Genomic DNA, 19,218 nt, shown 5'->3' with positions numbered 1-19,218 from the left:
GCTACCAACTGAGCTATATCCCTGCCCCAACGTAGTACAATATATTACCTTACTGGGAGAATGCAAGTTTCCAGTACAAAGGACTTAACATTTCTTACATACTGCTTGACTAAAATCTTTACAAACATTGACGATATTCTATACAAGAAACACTGTCTTAACGTAAAAGGAGAAACAGAATCCGTTAGTCGCCTCTTACGACATGCTGGGGAGCATAACTAACCCGGTGCCTCTGACAACCTTTGAAGTAATTCTTATGAAAGAAAGGCAACATAGATAATATAAATAAACCTGGTTGTGGGGGTCTTCCAATGTTTGGAAAGACCAAGACCACGCCCACTTTGGTCGCGAACAAAATCTTGCTGTTGAAGAGCCACGCAGCACGTTGGAACACGCGTTCTTTGTTTCTACTGTTGGTTTAAACAATTTTATTCAGAAAAATTAAAGATAACAATGCCGCATACAATCAAATTAATAAATATTTCTACAGTTGCAATCGGGTTTGCCACTGCCGCCACTTTTTCGTTGCCAACACGTCACTATATGGAAACATAGCTTAAGCCATTTACACTTACACATACGCTTATTGTAACCAGTGATGTGCATGATTTAGTGTAGCTTGACTGTGCTTGAAGCATTTCACTGCCACAGCAGACCCCACACATCAACCAACTCTCACACCACAGAAGGTGCAGACCCCACACGTCAACCAACTCTCACACCACAGAAGGTGCAGACCACACACGTCAACCAACTCTCACACCACAGAAGGTGCAGACCACACTTTCTTCAGTTGAACACCACTAAGGCCACAGCCACCATCATCATTCGCACTGATTCTCCTCCATGAAAACACAACAAATCACTCTGATATCTCGATAAACAATTTAGTTTTCCACACAATAAGCAATATCTTGCTAAACAATGTGATGCCACACAAGAAGCATGACTGGACACTGACCATGCAGATAAATATCACAATAACTTTCTACAATTCATACTAATATCAATGTAAATACTCATTGCACAGTTGCCATAAAAATAAGAAATGAAAGGCTCATTTCTTCACTTCACTTGCACAAGTTGTCAAGGTTCAGAGACGGCAAAAAATACCAGATTTCTTTGCTGGAGAGTCAGAGTGAAGCATTACACTGGTCAAAATAGCTCTTAAAAAGATTTGTGCTCTATCCTTTAAATATAAAGTTCCATCATCTTACAATGAGATCCAGCTGAGACAAGTGAAAGTCACATGTACTGGATTGTATGAGGCAGAGTCAATAGGTTTAGCTGATTCACCAAAGAAAACAATAATCATAAGTCCAGAGCACTTTGCAGTCCACCCATTTACCATGATAACACAACTTTTCATCTTAATAATTTCTAGAAATGTGGTTTCATGATTCATAACTTCCATTTGTCCTGAATCTGTATAAACATGAAAAAACACAGAGACTGTCCGTCAACTTAAAATACTTGAAGATTCTTCAAGCCAACAACTACATCCGAGATAGAGCCCCTCTTTCCTGTGAAGCGCTATCTTTCTTTATTTGGTGTTTAACGTCGTTTTCAACCACGAAGGTTATATCGCGACGGGGAAAGGGGGGAGAGGGGATAGAGCCACTTGTCAATTGCTTCTTGTTCACAAAAGCACCAATCAAAAACTTGCTCCAGGGGCCTGCAACGTCGTACAATCCATTACCTTACTGGGAGAATGCAAGTTTCCAGTACAAAGGACCCAACATTTCTTACACACTGCTTGACCAAAATCTTTACAAAAATTGACTATAACCGACTTTTCCTTGGTACAATTAATGAAAAGGAGTTGGTCACAAAGAGGTCTACAGATCTGAGAAAACCAATTGTTGGTGGTTTTGACTCGGCTCAAAGAGACATTTACTATTTACAGGTAAAAATGTACTCACTCTACTCTTAGTACAATGTAGTAGAAACATAAGCTTTCTGTGTTCATATTAAAAAAAAACCATGAAGCCCATTTAAAAAAAGATTCACTTTATGGATAATCTGGGAGAAAAAACCCCACAAAACTGGGTTGCGCTTTCGGTGGAACTTGTTTACTTGCCTAAAGTTGTTACAATAACTTCACAAGGTGCTCTTCTGTAACAAAGCAGTCATGAGAGTAAAAACAATGAGAAATCAAGTGCACAGTTTTAAAACAAAGTCCAGAGAACTGATGTGAGGATGCAATGTTTGTACTGACTATCAGCTGTAACTCTTTTCTCCTATTGTTCCTAGTAACTTTCTCACATTTTTTCATTTCTCAGTGAATATTTTGTTTTGTCTAAAATTAAACATTCTATGAACTGACCGTACTTTTTTTTAACTCTATTTTCTCATACGCCATCAAATGAATGAAAAAAAAAGCACAAACATAACTTTCAAGAAACTAAATTCTTGGTTCGATGAAAACAAGACACAAAAGGCGATGAAATAGTCATGATTTTACTTACTGACTTATACCTCTGAATACCTGGGAATAGGGCTAATAGTCATAATTATGTAAGTCTTATCACAGATCTACACAAACAAATTTGCAAAAATATTGTTTATAAAAAAGACATCTGTTTCCCAGGAAAAAAGTTACTAAGCACAACTACTGCAAGGATTGACATACAATCCAATCTGGACTGAAAACAACCAAACATTCAACAGAAGTATCATTTTTACAGAAAAATACAACAGAAAAGAAAAACCATGACTTAAAAAATTGACGAGGGTTAGCCAGAGTTTGGACATGTTAAGGTTATCAAACCTTACAAGTGTGTGTGTCAAGAAGTCTATGAAAACAACAACGGGTGTCATTCCGTGGACACCTGAATGTGTCTACATTACAATAACAAAGCACACTCTGCACAAAGAAAGCCAGGTACACACTATGATATACAGCTCTATCACAAATAAGCAGCCTTTATCTATTTTAGCAAATACCAACTAAAACAGGATAAGTTATTCTACATACAACACCACGCACAAAAGTCTCTAATACATAATTCTTAAATGACATGACGTTAGCAATTTAGGGTCAGATTATTTAACACTTTAACCAGTCTTTGTGCATACATATAACAAAAGTCAAAACACATTTTATCAGTTAAAAAAATGTATACACTTTGTGCATATAACCCTCCAGCTAAGTTGCTTATATGTTCCTTTGAAAACAATTGAAAACCAAAAGAGAGCAGCAAATCTGTGCATGTAATTAAATCGTGAGCACTTGAAGCTGCAAGTCTGTGTATTCTTTATGAACAAGCACTCAGACTAGGTTTTGAGCAAAACAATGCTTGCCTAAAAATCCCCGTGGGAGGTATCAGAAAAAAATAAATCGTACTAAAAATTAAGTACCCAAAGTCCAGCACTTAAATGAGATTACAACAACATCAACTGCATCAATACACAAGATCTTGGTTTCTGATGCAACACAAAACTGCTACAGGTTAATTTTTAATATTGCTTTTTTCCTGGTGACCAATAAAGTGAGCATTTTTAGCCACCTAGATTACAAGAGCACTCAAATGTTCTCACTCAGTGGAATCACTATCAGTGAGGCCAAATGAGTAAAGCAGCTGCTGTCACTCACAGAACAGACAACACAGCTGTCTGTCTCAAGTCTTGTGCTCAAATGAACTTCTACACCAGCTTACAAAAGCCGGAACTGCACAACATTTAAAACAAAAGAGAGCTCAATTTAACGCTGAGGCAAAGGAAACACAAGTTAATCTACATGTTTATCACCTGTTTACATTATTGATTTATTCACTGGTACTTCTGCCATTTTCTTCTAGAAGACAAGTCAGAGCAACACTGCAGTACATGTCTCTATAAAAAGTTCAGACATTGTTCATTGTACACGCATTGCTCTACGTGCACACTCTCATCACTGGCATATGGCTTTCTCCAGGCGATTGGCCGACCCGGACTTCTTAGTGGTTTCCCTCAGGTAAGAAATGAAGCCATCTTTCTTCAGGTCAACTGTCAGCACCTGCACACACATTTACAATAACAACATTAACAGAATATACGTACCTCCTGTTTTTCTTATTCAGACCTTTGAGCGCTCTGCAAAGCTATGCAATCCAAACAAGTCAAATTACCATTATTTACAGCCAGCCAACACGACAATAAACGAGTTAAAATGGATCATGCTCAGCGCAAGACTGGTCTGAAAAAGAATGGCAGCATCCTTGCTTATGAGTGTTCTTGGTAATTCTGTATCAAAACTAGCAGACGATTACATCAGTACCAATGGTACACATAGTAACACAAATTTAGTGCACCACAGGACCCGCTATTTTCAAGTTTAGTGCACCATTGGACCCCCTCCAAGAATTTCTAGAACGTCTTTTTAGATTCTGGCGCATATTGAACACAGGGACGCACAGTTTGGGAAGCCCTGATTTACTGATCTTATTTTCATCTACTGACTCATTTTGACATATGGCGTACTACAAGGCCTACATTGTTTACTTTCAGTATTAAGAGTGATGTTCATTAAGATAATCAAGAATCACAATGATACAGTGAAACAGCACTGTGGTTCCTACCTGGCCACCCCGTGTGATGCCCAGAATACCCTGGGTGTCTGTGTTGAGGGTCGAGGCAAAAATGACATCCACTGAGATTCGAGTACAGCAGAGACACATAGCTGTTTCCATGTCACACATGTACAGGTATCCATACTTTGTCACCACAAACAACAGCCCATACTCCGTGGACACCTGAACATAGAATATATTCATGTTTCACACACACATTTCATTCACATAAGATGTCAGGAAAAGAATGGCACACCTAGAGACTGACACGATGAAACCAAAACGTCTGATTAATGATGGGTATGCCGTAAAGACCCAAATACTACTGTACTCAAAATTAACTTCATCTAGCACAGCATTTACTACATTTTGCATGACAAAGATCCCAACCAATGTTTCAAACAAAAGAAGCTTGCAAAAACATTTCCCATTTTGGAAACATCCAGAAGTACCAAGTCATGACAGGGACTGGAAAACAGGTCGTATTTACACATCTAAACATCACAAATAAACTCTTAACACTTCATTTTATACCCATCCAGGGAGATGGGGAAGCAGAGACAGCACGGTGTCTACATTACCTACAGGGAGATGGGGAAGCAGATACAGCACGGTGTCTACATTACCTACAGGGAGATGGGGGAAGCAGAGACAGCACGATGTCTACATTACCTACAGGGAGATGGGGAAGCAGAGACAGCACGATGTCTACATTACCTACAGGGAGATGGGGAAGCAGAGACAGCACGGTGTCTACATTACCTACAGGGAGATGGGGAAGCAGAGACAGCACGGTGTCTACATTACCTACAGGGAGATGGGGAAGCAGAGACAGCACGATGTCTACATTACCTACAGGGAGATGGGGAAGCAGAGACAGCACGGTGTCTACATTACCTACAGGGAGATGGGGAAGCAGAGACAGCACGGTGTCTACATTACCTACAGGGAGATGGGGAAGCAGAGACAGCACGGTGTCTACATTACCTACAGGGAGATGGGGAAGCAGATACAGCACGGTGTCTACATTACCTACAGGGAGATGGGGAAGCAGAGACAGCACGGTGTCTACATTACCTACAGGGAGATGGGGAAGCAGAGACAGCACGGTGTCTACATTACCTACAGGGAGATGGGGAAGCAGAGACAGCACGTGGTCTACATTACCTACAGGGAGATGGGGAAGCAGAGACAGCACGGTGTCTACATTACCTACAGGGAGATGGGGAAGCAGATACAGCACGGTGTCTACATTACCCACAGGGAGATGGGGAAGCAGAGACAGCACGGTGTCTACATTACCTACAGGGAGATGGGGAAGCAGAGACAGCACGGTGTCTACATTACCTACAGGGAGATGGGGAAGCAGAGACAGCACGGTGTCTACATTACCTACAGGGAGATGGGGAAGCAGATACAGCACGGTGTCTACATTACCCACAGGGAGATGGGGAAGCAGATACAGCACGGTGTCTACATTACCTACAGGGAGATGGGGAAGCAGAGACAGCACGGTGTCTACATTACCTACAGGGAGATGGGGAAGCAGAGACAGCACGGTGTCTACATTACCTACAGGGAGATGGGGAAGCAGGGACAGCACGGTGTCTACATTACCTACAGGGAGATGGGGAAGCAGACACAGCACGGTGTCTACATTACCTACAGGGAGATGGGGAAGCAGGGACAGCACGGTGTCTACATTACCTACAGGGAGATGGGGAAGCAGAGACAGCACGATGTCTACATTACCTACAGGGAGATGGGGAAGCAGAGACAGCACGGTGTCTACATTACCTACAGGGAGATGGGGAAGCAGAGACAGCACGATGTCTACATTACCTACAGGGAGATGGGGAAGCAGAGACAGCACGGTGTCTACATTACCTACAGGGAGATGGGGAAGCAGGGACAGCACGGTGTCTACATTACCTACAGGGAGATGGGGAAGCAGAGACAGCACGGTGTCAACATTACCTACAGGGAGATGGGGAAGCAGAGACAGCACGGTGTCTACATTACCTACAGGGAGATGGGGAAGCAGAGACAGCACGATGTCTACATTACCTACAGGGAGATGGGGAAGCAGAGACAGCACGGTGTCTACATTACCTACAGGGAGATGGGGGAAGCAGAGACAGCACGGTGTCTACATTACCTACAGGGAGATGGGGAAGCAGAGACAGCACGGTGTCTACATTACCTACAGGGAGATGGGGAAGCAGAGACAGCACGGTGTCTACATTACCTACAGGGAGATGGGGAAGCAGAGACAGCACGGTGTCTACATTACCTACAGGGAGATGGGGAAGCAGAGACAGCACGGTGTCTACATTACCTACAGGGAGATGGGGAAGCAGAGACAGCACGGTGTCTACATTACCTACAGGGAGATGGGGGAAGCAGAGACAGCACGGTGTCTACATTACCTACAGGGAGATGGGGAAGCAGAGACAGCACGGTGTCTACATTACCTACAGGGAGATGGGGGAAGCAGAGACAGCACGGTGTCTACATTACCTACAGGGAGATGGGGAAGCAGAGACAGCACGGTGTCTACATTACCTACAGGGAGATGGGGAAGCAGGGACAGCACGGTGTCTACATTACCTACAGGGAGATGGGGAAGCAGGGACAGCACGGTGTCTACATTACCTACAGGGAGATGGGGAAGCAGAGACAGCACGGTGTCTACATTACCTACAGGGAGATGGGGGAAGCAGAGACAGCACGGTGTCTACATTACCTACAGGGAGATGGGGAAGCAGAGACAGCACGGTGTCTACATTACCTACAGGGAGATGGGGAAGCAGAGACAGCACGGTGTCTACATTACCTACAGGGAGATGGGGAAGCAGAGACAGCACGGTGTCTACATTACCTACAGGGAGATGGGGGAAGCAGAGACAGCACGGTGTCTACATTACCTACAGGGAGATGGGGAAGCAGGGACAGCACGGTGTCTACATTACCTACAGGGAGATGGGGAAGCAGAGACAGCACGGTGTCTACATTACCTACAGGGAGATGGGGAAGCAGAGACAGCACGGTGTCTACATTACCTACAGGGAGATGGGGAAGCAGAGACAGCACGATGTCTACATTACCTACAGGGAGATGGGGAAGCAGATACAGCACGGTGTCTACATTACCTACAGGGAGATGGGGAAGCAGAGACAGCACGGTGTCTACATTACCTACAGGGAGATGGGGAAGCAGATACAGCACGGTGTCTACATTACCTACAGGGAGATGGGGAAGCAGAGACAGCACGGTGTCTACATTACCTACAGGGAGATGGGGAAGCAGAGACAGCACGGTGTCTACATTACCTACAGGGAGATGGGGAAGCAGAGACAGCACGGTGTCTACATTACCTACAGGGAGATGGGGAAGCAGAGACAGCACGGTGTCTACATTACCTACAGGGAGATGGGGAAGCAGAGACAGCACGGTGTCTACATTACCTGCAGGGAGATGGGGAAGCAGAGACAGCACAGTGTATACGTTACCTGCAGGGAGATGGGGAAGTCGTAGCGCTCCATGTCGTCCAGGAAGTGGATGTGGTCATAGACGTTCCTGGGAGCAAAGTTGCCAGCCTTGTACGGCCCCAGTTCTATCACATGCACCTGCACAAAAAACAACTCCTTTTAAAACCATTAGAGCTAACAGGAAAAAAAGCAACATGATCCTATGGAAAATCCACTACATGTAATGTACTGAAAAGAGACCATTTCAGTACTTAAGGATGTGGTTTAATGTTTCAAAACTTTGGTTATTTAATTTTCAACCAAAAAATGTGGTTTGCAATAAGAAACTCAAGTCAAATTCACATGAAGCCCTGCTTTGCCAAGAAATTACAGCTGCACTGCATGATCCAGGATTAAAAGTATCCACATGCAATGACAAAACACTGAAAAGACGTAAATCACTGAGCAACTATGGTGACCATTTTCTTAACCAACAAAAACTGGCCCTGAAATGTACAGAAATTAGTGGCAAGATGTCCATTCATTTTTGCTTCAGCTTCTTCTTCTTCGTTCATGGGCTTAGACTCCCACGTTCACTCATGTTTTTTTAGCACGAGTGGATTTTTTTCAGGCAGCATACGCCGATTTCGGGGGAATTTTTGCTTCAGCAATACATGTAGTACCTTGCCCTGGTCCTGAGTTTCTCTGGAGCTGACACAAAAGACAGTGGACGGGCGGGGATTTTCAGCAAAGTGGTATAAAGAGAAACAGACAGCGTGGGCACTGATACACTGTGTGATGTCTTCGTCCACACTGTACAACTGCGTCACACCTGAGATTCGCTCATCCTGCACACACAAGTGACTTCATGTACAGTTGAACCCCCATTTTAAGACCCCCCATTTTAAGACCTTGCTAAGTTGCTTTTTCATATTTTCTGTTCATAATCTCTGTAAATTTACCTCTATTTTAAGACTCCCTTCTTTTCTAAGACCTGATTTCTCTTAAAAGGGGGGTTCCACTGTACAAAAAAAAATGTGCACTTCTCCCTTTTCTACAGGTATAAATAAAGCACTACAAAAAAAGCATAAATCCCATTCTTTCATTGTCCAAATGCTGGAGGGAAATGACTGTGACTTGCTACTTCTCCCTCCTCCAGATACATATCTTTACTCGTTCAACTCACTTTGACCTACCCCATCTTCCTGGGATCAAGTTCACAAACTTTCACAGGAAGAGTATACCACTTCATCCATCCACAGTCAGCAAGGACAGTGAAATAACCTGAATGAAAAGTGCAGTGAGGAAACCGTACCTCTGGGATAAGGCCTGTGATGGCAAGCCACTTGATGCTGGGGTCTGCCTTGTAGCTTACTATCTCGCTGAACGCCAAACGATGGTGCCGACTGAACACACGCTCTGGAGGACAGTCTCCTGCACAGCAAACGCGCATGGTGAGTGACATTAACAAACTCAAAAGTATGCCAAATATTTTCACAAAGAGTACTGTACTCCCTTAAATTCAAAATAAATCTACATTAGATTTAGTTAAATCGTGCTTGAATGACTAACAAAAGACAGAGAGTGTGAGTGAAAGCCATGATCACCTTGCCACAGGTCCCAGTGGAAGACGGCTGTGTCCGTCACAATGGCCACGATGTCGGAGTTCAGCCACGTCCAGTAGGACACAGGCTCATGAAGGTGAGTTCGGCCAATCAACATCTTGGTATCCAAGTTAAACACCTCAAAACGAAAACCAGCTGAAACAACATTTTTTCTTTCTGTTAATTGCATAGCTCATCAACATTGTAAAGGCACACATACATTTTACTTTTATGAAGATCTTTATTCACACATATACGACCCATGCTGTAAAATATAACAGATCCTTTACAATTTTGTTGAATCTAATATTACAACGGTCAACCTCTTTCAGCAAAAACAGTTCAATCTAAAAGTTAAAGCTTGACCATACGATTGAAATATATCATCTTTCTGGTCTCTCTCCCATTGCAAAAGCACAACAAATGATTGCCTTGAAAACCCTATCAGGTATTCATAGTTTTATGGACAGTTACGTAGTTATGTAGCTGTATCACTGCCTTATGTATAAGAATTATGATTCTTCATTACAAAGGCAGGCTTGACTAAACTGCGTCACTGACCTTTGAGAGCAATGATTGGCTGAGTTGGGTTCATGAGCACCGAGTCTGCACTGGTCTGTCCAGCATAAGAGATAGTTCCTTCCTTAGGGCTCAGGACAGTCACCTGCTCAAAGCACAATGTCACTATACTCAGCTTACATTAACAGGATGAGCAGTTTCAACTTTGATAAACTTTAAGCTGCACAAAATCTGCCTGTCACTGTCATAGTATTTCCAAACAAAAAAAGCTATCATTCGTTTCTTTGTTTGTTTGTGATGTTTTGTTGGTGTAGTTTTTGTCGTTGTTGTTGCCTTTATGACAAGACAAGACTTCCATCCAATGTGTTCATTTGAACATAGACCTTCTTCTTCTTCTTCTGCGTTCGTGGGCTGAAACTCCCACGTACACTCGTGTTTTTTGCACGAGTGGAATTTTACGTGTATGACCGTTTTTTACGAACATAGACCTGAAAAATCATACATACATTTATACTGTATGCTGAAAAACCTACTGCTCCACACATGTTTGACAGTTCACTACACACTTATTTGACAGAGATGGCATCAACAAGTAAATTGCAGTATTTTACCACTGGAAAAATAATGGGCAGAAATACTTCAACTGTGATGTTTTTTCTTCTTCTAAAACAGGTCTTCCACAGGGTAATTTAATCGTCACATTGATATGCTTACTTTTACTGGTTGTTGATACTGTACCACACAGCACATAACCAGTTCTTGAGGAAGTGAAATTCATATTACACATCCTTGGTGGCAGCAGTGGCCAGTTAGGGACAATTTGTTAATTCGCTACCAACCCACACAAAAAACTATAAGTGTTCATAATCATACACACCGGGATTTGTGCTTTTCATACAATGCTGGTTTGCAAAGTCGTTGAAAATTAAAGTCCAATCACTGCAAGGCTGAAATCTTACCGTGGCTCTTCGATTTCCCAGGTCTTCACGGTTGTCATGACGAACAGAGATCCACTTGTCAGAAGTCAGGGTTACACGGGACCATGTAACCTGCTCCTTGGGGATGCCAATATGAGCCAACTGCAAATTAAGTTCAACATAGCACGTAAGCCTTCTCTACCACTCAAACAAATACCCAAACCCAGCCTTTGGCTTTGAACTTTGAAAGGTTAACCTTCGTGCTTTGGAAGTTACTTTAGCAGAAGGGGTCTACAGTCGAACCCACTTAAAACGAACACGCTAGTTACGAATTTTGACTTATAACGAATTAGTTTTAAGTTCCCAACTGAATACCTCTTTCTTCATGCTTAAAAAAAATGCTTAAAACGAATTCTTTATAACGAATTTACGCTTATAACGAGCACTTTTTGGATTCCCAAGCATGCATAATGTCTGTAATTTACTCACGCTTATGACGAAATCTTTAAACTCGTCCCGAGATCGACATATCATGGGAATTTGAGAAGTTTGAATACACGTGTGTCAAAGTCTTCCCTTGCGTCGACTGCTTGAACCATTGCTCAACCGATCACTGAATAAAGTTAAACTGATTACACTGTACTCACAAAACAATTTCAAATTTAGAATCAAAGTGATTGATAGCTCAGACACTGAACATGAATGACTGACTGACGTTTATTTCCTTCGCGAATACCAAAAACGAAACATCGAACGGAAGCCATTGCCAAAAAATATAGATGCCAGAGTGGTTTCCCTTGGACAAGGGAAACCACACTCTCAACGTTTGCGTTCGCCGGTTCGCGATAGTTTATCAGTCAGTCAGTGCTTTCGATTTGGATTTGAAGTTGAACATCATGTTGCAACAAAAAAACAAAAAACTAAATTGGCCAAGGTTTGCTACCCGTCGCCAAGGTAAGTGATTCCGGACAAATGATAGGAACACCGCGAATGTGGACAGTGTCAGTGTGTGCGCGTGTGTGTGACCAAAAACGTAACAACTGGATGAAACATCTGTGTGCTCACTCTCACTCAAACTCAACAATCATCACTCAACATGAGACACACATGAACATGTACCTGAATATGTCACTTTATTGTCTAAACGTGAAGCAGCATGAAAGTTGCGAAAGAAACAAATTGACTTAAAAAAAAGACTTAAAAAAAAAATTAAAAAAAATAAAAAATCGATCAATTTTCTTAATACGAATTTTGGTTAAGACGAACTTTTTTTCCGATCCCCAGTGATTCGTCTTAAGCGAGTTCGACTGTAACTCTAAGTCAACCAAAAGTGGGTGCATTTCCTGTAGGCGCACTTCCTGTCATCCCCTTCCTATAGGTGTTTTTCCTGTACATGTATATATATATATATAGGAATGCTCCCGGGGGCAGTTCCTGTAGGGGATATAGCTCAGTTGGTAGCGCGCTGGATTTGTATTCAGTTGGCCGCTGTCAGCGTGAGTTCGATCCCAGGTTCGGCGGAAATTTATTTCAGAGTCAACTTTGTGTGCAGACTCTCTTCGGTGTCCGAACCCTCCCCCCGTGTACACTACATTGGGTGTGCACGTTAAAGATCCCACGATTGACAAAAGGGTCTTTCCTGGCAAAATTGCTTAGGCAGAGTTAATAATTGTCTACCTATACCCGTGTGACTTGGAATAATAGGCCGTGAAAGGTAAATATGCGCCGAAATGGCTGCAATCTACTGGCCGTATAAAATTTCATCTCACACGGCATCACTGCAGAGCGCCTAGAACTGTACCCACGGAATATGCGCGATATAAGCGTCATTGATTGATTGATTGATTGGAAAACAGATCACACTCAATCGTGTGACCGGGTGTATTCCCTGTATAGAGGAAAAACACCTACAGGGAATACACCAGCTATCGGTTGACCTACACCCCTTCTGCTTTACTAAAAAGGCAAATGCTATAATATATATATACACACTCTCAGGTGTATACAGGATCGATAAGGCTGTATACATTCCGACAATAAAAAGCTCTGTTACAACTCTAAGCCAATGAAATGCGTCCTTACAAGTAACTAGAATTTAGTAGCCAATGAAAATCAATCTGATGTATTGACTTCCACCATCTCCTTTAATTAGTGCTTACCCAGGGCTGGCAATAATGTACACTCACATAGTATACAACCACTTCTAGGTCAATACACACTCCAAGTGTGTTCCAAACTCCGACAATAAACTGCCGTGTAACATCAGTTTTGTCACAACAAGCCATGCAAATCTCTCTCTCTCTCTCTCGTACAGACCATGGATTCTTTTTCCACTCTTTATTTTTCCCCCGTCAAACCAATTAACAATCGGTACGTCTGACCGAGCACCCATTTTTACATTTAGTCAAGTTATGACTAAATGTTTTAACATAGAGGGGGGAATCGAGACGAGGGTCGTGGTGTATGTGTGCGTGTGTGCGTGTAGAGCGATTCAGACCAAACTACTGGACCGATCTTTATGAAACTTGACATGAGAGTTCCTGGGTATGATATCCCCATACGTTTTTTTCATTTTTTTGATAAATGTCTTTGATGACGTCATATCCGGCTTTTCGTGAAAGTTGAGGCGGCACTGTCACGCCCTCATTTTTTAACCAAATTGGTTGAAATTTTGGTCAAGTAATGTTCGACGAAGCCCGGACTTCGAGTTCGGTATTGCATTTCAGCTTGGTGGCTTAAAATTTAATTAATGACTTTGGTCATTAAAAATCTGAAAATTGTAAGAAAATTTTTTTTTTTATAAAAGTTAAAACTATCCAAATTTACGTTCATCTTATTTTCCATCATTTGCTGATTCCAAAAACATATAAATATGTTATATTTGGATTAAAAACAAGCTCTGAAAATTAAATATATAAAAATTATTATCAAAATTAAGTTTTCCAAATCAAATTAAAAACACTTTCATCTTATTCCTTGTCGGTTCCTGATTCCAAAAACATATAGATATGATATGTTTGGATTAAAAACACGCTCAGGAAGTTAAAACAAAGAGAGGTACAGAAAAGCGTGCTATCCTTCTCAGCGCAAATGCTACCCCGCTCTTCTTGTCAATTTCACTGCCTATGCCGTGAGCGGTGGACTGACGATGCTACGAGTATACGGTCTTGCTGCGTTGCATTGCGTTCAGTTTCATTCTGTGAGTTCGACAGCTACTTGACTAAATGTTGTATTTTCGCCTTACGCGACTTGTTTTTATCTGTATTGGCGAATCTCAATCGGTAAAATACCGGAAATTACCGGTAAACGCGATTTTGTTTGTTTGTTTGTTTGCTTAACGCCCAGCCGACCACGAAGGGCCATATCAGGGCGGTGGTAAACGCGATCCCTGCATAAGTCATTTTAGATACTTTTGAAGTCACGGAATGAACTGTACTGATGCATTTCGTTTTCATGCGTTTTACTTTGAAAACATCGCCAAAACTGCAATTTTTCGATGGAGGGGAAGCAACTCTGTCAATATTACGATGGCAGGGAGGAATCTCTTTCAGATTTTTCTGATATTACGGGTGCATTTTTTTGTCATTTTCGCTGATTAAATGATCAAATTAATTAATTATGCTTAAGTTTGGAGCTCAATCCATCAATTAATTTCACAACAAATGTTCTTTGGCTTGATTACAGGGACTTGTATCAAAAATAAGTAAAAAATGGAAGTGGATTCTGAGCTATGAATTTAACACGCTAAAGTTCAACATTACCACTTTAATTCTAACTAGTTGTACGCTCTGCATGAACCCTACTCCCCACCTGACTGGTAAGACGGTAATCACTTGACGTCGGCACCACTGCTAGTCAGCAGCTGATCTCTCCAGGCTCGGGTTGACTTGGCCCTTTACAACAGTAACACGAAGCAGGACCGTCAGACTCAGAGTAAACAAGTGAAATCAAAAGGAGAAAAAGAACATATCTAACCTGCACCAGCTCGTTAATGGTAATGGGCGGCCCTCGCTCCGTGCCGATCCCCATCCCGTCAGGAGAATCCTCCTCGCCATCCGGATGAAGGCGCTGCTGCCCTGAAGAAAGGGGACGAGGGTGCGATGATAATGGCGACTGCAGCATGTTTATCACAAAGTCATACCATGATTCTTTGGTCGTGTGCGACGAAATGCGTCTGTAGAACACATATTTAGTTACGAAGACTCTGTCTTAGTTACTTTTAACGGGGATCTACGGCTGCGAGGGTTTTAGCAGATGGCTACCTGTGCGAAAGATGAGTGCCTGTTGAACATAACTTTTCAAACCGGAAGTAACTCTTTATCGTTGAAGGTCAGGCCAAAATTTCGTCTGCTAAACCATAGACACATCTATGGCTAAGCTTAACTCGCATGGCGTTGCCGCGAAAGTATTGCAAGCTATCGTTAGACCGTAGAAAGACTCTCCTCCGATGCTTCATCAACGCTTTTAATGAATTGCAATGTGAATCCATCGTTAAACTTTTCTTCTTGTGCATCGGTGAGACACGTCTCAGTGTAGTGTGTGTGGTTTCTCATACAACCAGCTTTCTCATTCGATATACCGGAGACTGAAATGTTGTTTTTTGGTCGAATTAAAGAAGTACACTAATTTGAGTGAGAAAAGCATGTCAGTTTCTTGCAAATGAATGAAATTGGTGGTAAAATTCAATATAATTCACCTTCGAAATCGTGCACCGAGTGCATGTTTACGTCCCTTGAATTAGAAGGGAACGCCGGGATTTACGATGAAGCACATTTTTAAGTTTAAATACCATTTTGTTTTTGAACAAATTTGACCCCATAACTGAATGTAAAGTTCCTAAATGTCGATCATCAGTACTATGGAAGGAAGGGGGGGCTTTTATATAAGATCAACTTCAAGGCCGAATGGGAAAGCTGGTCACGTTTAACTTGAACACCCGACAGTGATTGATCCCGAAAATCAACTTCGCTAATATTTTGCTAATTATTTTTTCTGTGATAATTTCAGAATGTGTTGAAACAGGGACCTATAGGTCTATGGTTGAAACAAGTGTGAAAAATTGAGAGACTGATCAGTAGGACAGACTTTATGACACACTGAGCCTGAGGTTTGAATACGATGACATGCCAAGATAGTATCATGATAATGATGTCGATCTGTTCAACAGTGTATAACCAGAGACTGCCTACGTTTCGCGATGAGGTTACACAACTGATTCCACGCAAAACACGTGATGACATGAATCACAGAAGCAGGCAGGCTCCTTTCAATGCCTGACTACTGCTCACTTGTTCAGCCAGTCCTCCGTTTCTTAGACGCTAGATTTGGCGAGTGTGGCGAAGAAGTAGCGTTTCTTAGGCAATTCTCGCCGCGAGGAAACTCTAATTGCGGCGAGCTGAACTTTTTTTTACAAGGATGCATGAACACACACACACACACACACACACACACACACACACACACGCCGTGACATGCACTTTTGGCAGCGTTTACTATACTGAATTTGACGCCTAAAACGAACTAGTTTCTTTCCACAGCCAAAGCTGTTGTCACACAAAAAAAGCTTTATATGACAGCTAAGACTGTATTTGTTACATTTTAGCAGTGTTGACCCCGAGTTTCTAACAAAAAATGATAGCAAAATCTCAAAGTACTTGTATGTTGCCTAATATGGACCACCTTCAACAAATCGAAGAAAATAAAAGCTAAAGGCTGGTTCAAGTTATTTATCTATTAAGAAGCTTGCTAAAAAAAAAATGTAACTAGCCCTCGAGCTTTCACAAAAATATAACAAACTAGCAGTGAGGCCCGGCTTCGCCTGGGTTTTTCTGATCTCCCCTATCTCAGAAACCAGTAGAATCTTATTTCAATGAGGATAAGAATAGACGAAAGTGTGAGGTAATATATTCAGATTAAAAGGCTGGGAGACAGTGTGAAAGCATTACCATCAGCACACTCTTCTTGTTGTTGAAAAATAACTGACTTGAGTTATCTCCCTTCCTTAGGAAAATTCTAGATACTTGAGAAGCAGCTCCAACATCGACTTGTATTCTGTAAAGACTGATCAGGCATGCCTGCACTAGAAGAGTTATCTCCCTTCAATGCATAACGAAGTAAGAGTTACGTCCCTTTACTTCTAGAAATTTCCTGAACTGTCCGGTTGATTTTTCTTCTTCATTTCTTCTCCTCATATGAGCGACAGAGGGTCTGTAATATCACTGGTATTATGTGCTTGCTGCATGTGAACACCAGGCCCAGAACTGGCCTTGCACTATATATGCAGTATTCAATAAACGTGAGGTTCATTATCTGAAAAAGGAAACAATGAATCAAGAAACTAAAACCGAGGTGCACATCTGCGGATCCTAGGAAGAGTCCATGCACACTATCTTGTTCCTGCCGCTTGCCATCTCTGAGGTATGGCGACCACACACACACACACACACACACACACACACTTACATTTTGTTTTATACATAGTAGCATTCAGGGCCCGGCTTCGCCCATGGCGGCCTCAAAAACATCGTAAGGCGTGTGCTGCCCACTGACAGTGTCACAATATATATTCAATTCCTACTTACATGGTTTTTATGGAATAAGTTACCTCCCTTTCTTGAGAAAATTCCAGATAATTGACCAGCAGGTTCAACTGATCTTGCTACACCTTTATATGAGGTGTGTTGGTATGATAGGAGTTACCTCCTGTCCATAGATAACAAAGCAAGAGTTACCTCCCTTAGCTTCTAGACATTTCTGGAACTGTCCAGTTAATTTTCTTTCTTCATTTCTTCCCCTTATAGGAGCCATAGAGAGTCTCTAATATGCCTGGCATAGTGTGCTTGCTACAGGTGAACAGTAGGCACTGAACTGGCCTTGCACTATATATGCAGTATTCAATAAAGGGGAGGTCCATAATCTGAGAAAGAAAACAATGAATCAAGAAACTAAAACCCAGGTGCACATCTGCGGCTCCTAGGCAGTGTGATTGCATGCTATCTTGTTCCTACCTCTTGCCATCTCTGAGGTATGGCGACCACAGACAGGCGGAGGAGGATTGGAGGGCTGGCAGCGCAGCGGCGTCGGCAGCGGCGGTGGTGGTCAGGTGCACATCTTCACAGTCACAGGAGTGCACATGCACGACATCGTCTTCCTGCCTTGCCCTCCCTTCTCGGAGCTTTGGCGATCACAGACAGACAGACACACACACACACACACACACACACACACACACACACAGACAGACACTCTCTTTTATTTATATGTACTAGCGTGAGAGACCCGGCTTCGCCCGGGCTCTTCTGTCTGTCTATGGCTGTCTGTGTGCGTCTCTAAAACACACACACACACGCAGGTAATAAAACATTCTGAGTTCGGTTCAAAAGTGTATGTTTAAAAAGAAAATTTATTAAGTGATGTAAAGAGAAGCATTTATACGCAGACATTCACTCGCACATACCGTGGCTGACACGCATGGAGACGTACAAATACACATTCACACACAGTCAACAATTTGTGCAATGAGCATTGAAGTTCATTTCGCACATATATTGAAACACCTGGCTTTCACTCGTTTATATACTCTCTCAAAAGAATATTCGGGACGCAACTTCAAAGTAAGAAAGAGAGCTAGGTACGGGAAAACCTCTACGTCACAAATGGAACGAATGGAAAATCTCAGAAGGCGTTCGAATGTAAACATCCTGTTTGTGTCTTTGGGCATGTTCACGTAATATTCCAGAGTATTCTTCCGACATCGCTACAATCTATTAAAATAGTCACAAATCATGCGTTCGAATGTAAACATCCTGTTTGTGCCATTCGGCATGTTGACGTGAGTATTCTTCCGATATCGCTACAATAACTATAGTTATCTCGACTGTTCTTCGCTGTACAAACAGGTACATTTTAAAACGACTACTTTTATTCTAAAAAAAAAGAAAAAAAAAAGAACAAAGCACGGTGCCGCCATATTTGCACACCAAGAGAATATTCTCGTGCATCTATACATATAAATAAAAGAGAGTGTCTGTCTGTCTGTGTGTGTGTGTGTCTGTCTGTCTGTCTGTGGTCGCCATACCTCAGAGATGGCAAAAGATAAGCACAAGATATTTTGCATGCACACTGCCCTGGACCCACAAATGTGCACCTGGGCTTTAGT

General features: G+C 42.2%; 1 protein-coding gene across 1 annotated transcript; it reads right to left on the bottom strand.

Moving 5' to 3' along the window:
• Positions 1-873: 873 nt before the first annotated feature.
• LOC138975917 (clathrin heavy chain 2-like) lies at positions 874-15,368 on the bottom strand. The gene is made up of 9 exons (XM_070348682.1): positions 15,036-15,368; positions 11,103-11,222; positions 10,186-10,288; positions 9,628-9,780; positions 9,336-9,454; positions 8,704-8,868; positions 8,063-8,179; positions 4,560-4,733; positions 874-3,997 (listed from the first exon to the last, which is right to left on the bottom strand). Exons 1-9 carry the CDS (start codon positions 15,180-15,182, stop codon positions 3,893-3,895), a joined length of 1,203 nt encoding a protein of 400 aa, XP_070204783.1. The 5' UTR covers positions 15,183-15,368; the 3' UTR covers positions 874-3,892.
• Between the last annotated feature and the right edge of the window lie 3,850 nt (positions 15,369-19,218).

Source organism: Littorina saxatilis, linkage group LG9, assembly GCF_037325665.1.
Source record: "Littorina saxatilis isolate snail1 linkage group LG9, US_GU_Lsax_2.0, whole genome shotgun sequence".
NCBI classification, from domain to species: Eukaryota; Metazoa; Mollusca; class Gastropoda; order Littorinimorpha; family Littorinidae; genus Littorina; species Littorina saxatilis.
The sequence above is the reverse complement of the archived record's forward strand: the minus strand, read 5'-3'. Positions and strand labels throughout refer to the sequence as shown.

What these genes read in the sequence shown, in the direction of transcription:
- LOC138975917 (XM_070348682.1), bottom strand. Translation starts at nt 15,182, where the DNA reads ATGCTGCAGTCGCCATTATCATCGCACCCTCGTCCCCTTTCTTCAGGG. An exon ending in CCATTAACGAGCTGGTGCAG is followed by an intron (nt 11,223 to 15,035) that starts GTTAGATATGTT and finishes CTTAATTTGCAG; the next exon opens with TTGGCTCATATTGGCATCCC. An exon ending in CCACTGGGACCTGTGGCAAG is followed by an intron (nt 9,455 to 9,627) that starts GTGATCATGGCT and finishes TTTGCTGTGCAG; the next exon opens with GAGACTGTCCTCCAGAGCGT.